The sequence below is a fragment of the Triticum urartu genome, chromosome 3 (assembly GCF_003073215.2).
Source record: "Triticum urartu cultivar G1812 chromosome 3, Tu2.1, whole genome shotgun sequence".
Classification (NCBI taxonomy): Eukaryota; Viridiplantae; Streptophyta; class Magnoliopsida; order Poales; family Poaceae; genus Triticum; species Triticum urartu.
In genome coordinates this window covers 68,759,730-68,767,372 of record NC_053024.1, presented here as the reverse complement: position 1 = coordinate 68,767,372, position 7,643 = coordinate 68,759,730, and the positions used below count along the sequence as shown (strand labels likewise).

At 46.0% G+C, this 7,643-nt stretch overlaps 1 protein-coding gene across 2 annotated transcripts; it reads left to right on the top strand.

Annotated features, from left to right (window-relative positions):
- The first annotated feature begins 2,639 nt into the window (after window positions 1-2,639).
- LOC125542912 (hexokinase-8-like) lies at window positions 2,640-6,875 on the top strand. Of its 2 annotated transcripts, none has more exons than XM_048706138.1 (9): window positions 2,640-3,091; window positions 3,767-3,917; window positions 4,011-4,193; window positions 4,422-4,496; window positions 4,594-4,749; window positions 4,871-4,969; window positions 5,042-5,172; window positions 5,640-5,721; window positions 6,528-6,875. In XM_048706138.1, the coding sequence occupies exons 1-9, from the start codon at window positions 2,922-2,924 to the stop codon at window positions 6,582-6,584; spliced, it is 1,104 nt and encodes a 367-aa protein (XP_048562095.1). In that variant the 5' UTR covers window positions 2,640-2,921; the 3' UTR covers window positions 6,585-6,875. The 2 variants fall into 2 exon arrangements, with proteins under 2 accessions (XP_048562095.1, XP_048562093.1); XM_048706136.1 differs by lacking the exon at window positions 6,528-6,875 and adding an exon at window positions 5,898-6,466 and having other exon boundaries at window positions 2,641-3,091.
- The last annotated feature ends 768 nt before the right edge of the window (window positions 6,876-7,643 follow it).

Here is a 7,643-nt window from a genome sequence, read left to right as displayed (position 1 = left end):
CGGGGGACCCGAGCGGAAAGCAGGCAGCGCCACCCACTTGGTGCTCCCGGGAGCTGTGATATAAAACCACTCTCGTTGCCATAAGCTGGACTCCCCTTGAAAAGAGCCCTCGGGCCATGGAGCACCAGCATTCTTGCTTATAAAAGCACCTCCGCACTCCGCGTGCCGTCCCTCGATCATCTTCGGCTCTACTTTGAAGGTCTTGAGCCATAGTCCGAAGTGAGGAGTAATACGGAGGAAGGCTTCACACACGACGATGAATGAGGAAATATGGAGGATGGACTTCGGAGCTAAGTCATGAAATTCCAGCCCATAATAAAGCATGAGCCCCCTCACGAAGGGATCCGTCGGGAAGCCTAGCCCCCGAAGGAAGTGAGACATGAACACCACACTCTCACCAGGCTTGGGAGTGGGAATGACCTGCCCTTGAGCAGGCAGCCTATGCCAGATTTCGCCGGTCAAGAACCTGGCCTCTCTTAACTTCAGCACGTCCTCCTCCATGACGGAGGAGGGCATCCATCGGCCTCGAAGGTCGGAACCGGACATTGTCGAAGGTCCGAAGCGCCTGAAATCTGGAGCCTTGGGTGTTGGAACTCGAGGCGAAGGGCGAACTCGTTTGAGATTGAAAGAAAGGAGTAAGGCCCTGGTCTCTTTATAAGAGGTTGAATACCAAGGGCCCACCCCGTGATCGTTTGGGACTCGCCTTTGATCGAGAAAACATACCAACGGGTACGGTTGGGTTACCCACGCCCGTATTGATGAGAATCCCGGAATAAGGGGACACGATCTCTGCTTTAACAAGACTTCAATCTTGTATCTTCGTAGTCCAGGAGTCCGGCCGAAGGTATAGTCCGGCTATCCAGACACCCCTAATCCAGGACTCCCTCAGTAGCCCCTGAACCAGGCTTCAATGACGACGAGTCCGGCGCGTAGATTGTCTTCGGCATTGCAAGGCGGGTTCCTCCTCCAAATACTTCATAGAAGATTTTGAACACAAAGAGGGACTTTCCTTGGTGTGGAAGGCAAGCTTGGCGATACGGATATGTAGATCTCCTACCATTGTAACCGACTCTGTGTAACCCTAGCCCTCTCCGGTGTCTATATAAAACGGAGGGTTTTAGTCCGTAGGGACAGACAATCATACCATAGGCTAGCTTCTAGGGTTTAGCCTCTCTGATCTCGTGGTAGATCTACTCTTGTACTACCCATATCATCAATATTAATCAAGCAGGACGTAGGGTTTTACCTCCATCGAGAGGGCCCGAACCTGGGTAAAAACATCGTGTCCCTCGTCTCCTGTTACCATCCGCCTAGACGCACAGTTCGGGACCCCCTACCCGAGATCCGCCGGTTTTGACACCGACACTGACATCTAGCCGCAACCTCCCACAAAAGTAAAAGTTCTGGTGGCCGTCGGCGCGACCGGCCAAATGTCATATTCTTTGGCGGCCCGCTCGGCGAATTGGAAGGGTCTGAGCCAAAGCTTCTCATGGGTGTGCCGGACTGTGATCTGGGCCACCCGTGTCCCCCATGCCCGCTGCCACATGCCGATGTACGGTCTCATTGCGGCGGCGGAGCTGGGAGGTCGGGGAAGCCGGAGAGCCTGCCGTGGGAGGCAGATGGGGCGACGCTCAAGGAATAGTTGTGATGATGGCAGGAGGCAGACGGGTCAGCGCTGCGCTCGTGGTGGCGCGGATCCACTCTGCGGATGGGTGGCGAGGAGGGACAGCCATGGGATCTGGCCATGGCGGCAAGGGTCGGTGTACGAGAGCGATGTGGGGGGGCTCGCCGATGACATGAAGGCGACAGGGGATTTGGGGGGGGGAGAGGCAAAGAAGCATGTGGTGCTTTTACTCCACGATGGAAAAGTCGAGTAAGTTTAGATGCTCAGTAAGGTGAGGAGTAAAATATATACTCCACTATAGGAGTTACGGGATAAGTTAAGTCCTGGTTAGAGAAGTAAGGCCGGATTTTTTTACTTCTCTAACCGTTTTAGGATCAGCTAGAGATGCTCCAATCCTTATCAAGGTCCTTCACATACATTATAGGAATAAGAGCGGCACTACTAATAGCCACATCAACAACACAGTTAACTTGCATATCCATCTTCTAAGAATCTGACCCACTCATTACCAGTGCTTCGCTGGTGCACTCGGGCCGTCTTTAGTTTCATCTGGTATGCGTGTTCTTTGTCAGTCGTTGTTCTTGCGCTACTCGTTCCGCTTCAGCATGCTTGGCCATAGCATGCGTGCGACGTTGCATTCGGGACATAACAGCCGACAACGCCAATCATCACATGAGAGACATCATCTCACCGACCGCTCGCTGTTATGATCCACCAATCGACATTTTTTTGAACGAGCAAGCCAATTAGGTTGGGGACAACCGATTCAGGGATTCCTAGTCTGGGTTGGTTCAATCATGCATGGGACGCGGCTAACACTAGCGTCCAGACCTGGATATGGTTCACAATAGCGGCCAGTCTGGACGCTGTTACTCATAGCGTCCTTCTCATTTTTCAAAATTTCAGGTTACCTTTACCAGTTTTGGAATAATTGAATTATCATTTATTTTTAATAAAAAAAATCTGTGCTGCGCGGTTCCCGAAGAGGTAGAACTGAACGACAACGCACGAGCCAGAGCCAACCTTTCCCCGCCGCTCCACCGAGCGGATCGAAAAGATGAGCGCTCCCAGCCAAATCTCACGTGTCGCGCCACCATCCCTGCTCGTCTCGCCGAATTTCACGTGCCGCCACCCCATTCCTGCCCCCCGCCTTTCCCCTGAGCTCTCAAATCTTCTTCCTTGGGCGGTCGAATATTTTGTCCCCTCAGCTGTCGTCGACTCCAAACTCCCCGCTAACTGTTTCAGTCCAGTCGTTTCCCCTTGACCTGCCTTTGGGGGATTGGGAGCGCCGTCGGCAATGGCGGAGCAGCAGGTGGTGGCGGACCTCCGAGAGAAGTCTGCCACGCCGCCGTCGCTGCTGCGCGACGTGGCGGCGGCGATGGCCGACGAGATGTGCGCCGGGCTGGAGATGGAGGGTGGGAGCAGGGTCAAGATGCTGCTCTCCTACGTTGACAAGCTCCCCACCGGGTTAGTTGCTATGTACTCCAGCTCTCGCTTCTTGTCTGTTTGTTAATCACAGGAAGCGTTTGGTCTTTCAGTTCTTGTGTTCATGCTCACTGAAAATGTCAGCCTATTGACAGTAGACAGTTAGTTTCTGTGTCACATCTTAGTATCTTACTGTGGAGAAAGTAGCAAGGTGTTGTTTAACTTGAATCAGTTGATGTTTGATGGAGTACATGTACATTATTAAAGACTATGGTCCTATGAATCAAGCATAGGATGGGATATATCAGTTTGGAACTAGTAGAAAATAGAAACGTGGCATCCTTATCATCTTTACAGCATTATAATAAGACCAAAATAAGTTAATCATTTGACTGATCTCATGGATGTCGGACATATCGGTCATGAGAAACTAGAGATACTAGCTCCTTATTATGTTCATAACAATATAATATAATATCATCCATTTCGGTGTTATTTTATCGGGATTCAGGTTAACTGATTGATAGATATAATGGTGTGTGACTCCTGCCACTTGTTGGCTTTATTAATTTATAATAAAGATGGGCACCCGATGCCTTTGGTCCAAAAAAAAAGATTTAATGGTAAAGACAGCTGATTTCAGTTGGCAATTTTATGTTTGACCGGTGAACACCATAAGAACTATTTGACTGCTTACTTTTGTGCTACTAAATTTAGGAGAGAGGAAGGTTTGTTCTATGGACTGGACCTAGGAGGGACAAACTTCCGTGTCTTGAAGGTACAGCTAGGTGGCAATGATAAGCATGCCATTAGCTGCGAGTCCAGAGAAGTCGCCATCCCACCACATTTGATGTCAGGGAGCTCCTCTGTATGTTTTTATATGCTTAATTCGACAACTTTGATTTGAATTGTTGTCATTCTTTAATTTATTATTTGATTATGTTCATTCTCCATTTTGCAGGAATTGTTTGGTTTCATTGCTTCTGAATTAGCCAAGTTTGTGGCTGATGAAGAGAAGGGTACTAGCTTGTCAAATGGGAAGACACGGGAACTAGGATTCACATTTTCTTTCCCAGTGAGGCAACGGTCTGTTGCATCGGGTACCCTTGTCAAGTGGACAAAGGCATTTTCTATAGAAGATGCTGTAAGAATTCCTTGTGCTTACATACCCAGCATATTTGTACATCGTATCATGTAACGATGTCGCCAAATACGGCTGTTTGAAGCCCGCATCATCATTTGATTCTAAACCATAGTGGATAAAGAATTCTGGGAATCGTATCAGTAAACTATGTTTATCATAAAAAATCAAATACTTAACTGTCTATAGACGGGTCTTCCTTTGAATTAATCTCTTTCTCACTCATATCAGGTAGGTAAAGATGTAGTTGCTGAACTGCAAACAGCTATGCAGAAGCAAGGTCTAGACATGCATGTGGCCGCACTAGTAAGTGTTTGAGAAGTTTATATTGCACTGTTTCTAATATAATCTAGTTGTCACCTCATAAGAAATTTCTCGTTCTAAGAGATTATTGCCGAAATAGATTAATGACGCTGTTGGGACATTGGCTGGAGCCAGATACTATGATGAAGATGTCGTCGCAGGTGTGATATTTGGCACTGGCACAAATGCTGCTTATGTTGAGAAGGCAAATGCTATACCAAAATGGGAAGGAGAGCTGCCTAGTTCAGGACAAATGGTGAGGTTTAAAGGTCATAACCTTTCACTTCAAACCTAGTGGTGCTCAAGGATATGTTTGGATTTTTCTGAACTAATTTGTTGTTTCTAAGTTATTTGTGCGATGTCTTCTCGTATACCAGGTCATTAATATGGAATGGGGTAATTTCTATTCGTGTCATCTTCCAGTAACTGAATATGATCAAGCATTAGATAATGAAAGCTTAAATCCAGGAGAGCAGGCAAGTTTATTTTATAGTCTGCCTGTTCTTGCTGTTGAGCATTGGCTCAATCGTTTACTTTGGTTCTTTCAGATCTACGAGAAGTTAACCTCAGGAATGTATTTAGGTGAAATTGTAAGGAGGGTCTTGCTTAAACTGTCCTTGCAATCTGCCATTTTCGGTGAAATTGACCACACTAAGCTCAAAACTCATTTCCATCTCCGGTACGTTGTTTCCCTAGCCTTGTGCAGTCGATACTCTAATGTGTATGTAGTCATAAAGAATTTTTATCTTGTTGATGACCTGGAATTCAGGGTTTCTTTCAAATGCATACCTCTGTTAATGCTTGGTGTTCTTAATCTCCTAATCAAACAGACCATTCATTAACTGTAGCAAGTCCTGCCAAATTTTGAACTTGACATGTGCTGATAAAATCTGGCTTAATGCTGCATACATGACTCAAGGATTTGATTCAAGTGCATGTTATTGTTGATGCGCATCAGCTTTAATCTTCTAATAAACAGACCATTCATTAACCATGGCAAAATGCTACTCCCTCCAATCCATAATAAGTGTCACAGTTTTGAACTAACCTTAGTTCAAAACCGCGACACTTATTTTGGATCAGAGGGAGCACTCCCAAATTCAAACTTGGCATGTGCTGATAAATCTGGTTTTACGTTGTACGCAGGACTCCGCATATTTCTGCAATGCACCATGACGACACGCCCGATCTGAAGACAGTGGAAGAAAAACTGAAGGAAATCCTAGAGGTATGCTGACTTTGTGAGCATTGCACGGCGGTCATACTGAAAACGTTATACTAGTTCTATGCACACATTGAAGGTGATATGGTAAGGCTGTGTGCATCGCTTGATGCAGAGGCGAGGATGTTGCCCTCTTTTTGAAAATAATTAAATTGAAGTGAGATGGTATGCATGCCCTCCAGATTGCAGGCACGTCCTTAGAGACGCGGAAAATGGTTGTTGAAATCTGCGACATTGTAGCAAGAAGGGCGGCCCGGCTGGCTGCTGCGGGCCTTGCAGGGATCCTCAAGAAGCTTGGGAGGGATGGCTCCGTCGACAAGCGCCGGTCGGTCATCGCCATCGACGGAGGACTGTTCGAACACTACTCCAAGTTCAGCAAATGCTTGGAAACTACTCTAAATGAACTGCTTGGGGAGTCATCGAAGTTCATAGTCGTCAAGCATGCGGATGATGGCTCGGGGATAGGGGCTGCCCTGATTGCTGCTTCCCAATCTCAATACAGAAATGTTGAATAACAGTAGGCAAGCTAGGTTGCCACACATTTTATGTCCCCATTTCAGGGGTGAAGGATAAACGGCGCCTAATTCTCCAGCATGTACACTTAAGAGTTTACCCATGTTGGAACTGTAAGGGGTCCATGACCGAAATGAGGCTTAGATGAGGTCACCTTGTACAGTTAAAATAAAAGGGAACCTGAGGACTCATGAATCTGCAACTATCTTTTTAAATCACAAGTTTTTTTTAATTAAAAGTACCGTCTTTCCGTCCTATGTTTTTTGTGGAATTTAACTGTTTGGTAGTACAAAATTCAGGTCAAATTCCTACGCTCCAAACTGGCCCGTTGCACTATTGCTCATGGACAAGGTTAATTTGTGAACACTGGAAGTTAAAAAGCTCATCAAACTGACATACTATGTACTACTAAAAGGCCAAAAGTTGTGGTGATAAAGAAGAGGACAGCGACCCAATCAGACAAGTTTGAGACAAGTGCTGGTGGAAGGCTGAAGTTGTGGCGATCAGGATAACGACTTGAGCAGTGAAGGAATCTCTACCCCGCACTAAATTTAGCACGTACAATAATGGAGAAACATGTCGATCGTACCTCTGTAACCGACGTAACGGTTCTAAATCAAACCATCCATGTCGATTGTTCATGGCCCAATTCGGTGATACTTGTACAAAACTACAACAACTTCTAAACTGGATATCAATACCACCCATTCTATGGTAATTTTTTTTTCTTTTGAGATGGCTACGGCGACTTGGATGGTACTGCATGATTATTGGTCGGCGCACTGTAATCTAGATATCGACATCTTAGACTGTATAAGAGCAGCCATAGTAAGGGATATGTGCCATGATAGTGTGCGTCATTGTTATGCCCGGCGTGCTCCATAAAGGTTGCAGTGGCCAAAGATCCAGACAAAACTATTGACAGGATCTTTATAAAGGCACTACTACTGCTGCTGCTGTTGTTTGAATTGTATCATTTCCTATGCAGAGCATGATCATTTGAAAAGTTTGCATACATGCCATGGCAGAGTGAATAACTGCAATGGAAAGTCCATACCTTTTGTAATTACACAAACATCAACATTGCCTCCACTACCCAAGTCACTGCAAATACCACCTCAAATTGCTGCAGAAACAAGCTGTATTGCTTCTCTCTGAAAAAGGAACACGATGATCATGCAAGTGACAGAGGTGTTTACAGCTATGATCGTCAGAATCAGCATATGCAATAAAGGAATGCATCCTCTCAATAATCCAATATGTTTGTGGGAAAAAAAAGTGTCAACAGTTTGACACATAATAGTACAGGACGCATGAGCAAGAAAATACAATGTAGAGTGCAGTGGCGCTCACTGTCAGTGTCAGGCCTCCTTCGTGTTTTGATTCAAATACTGACAGTGCAGCAAAGGAAACCA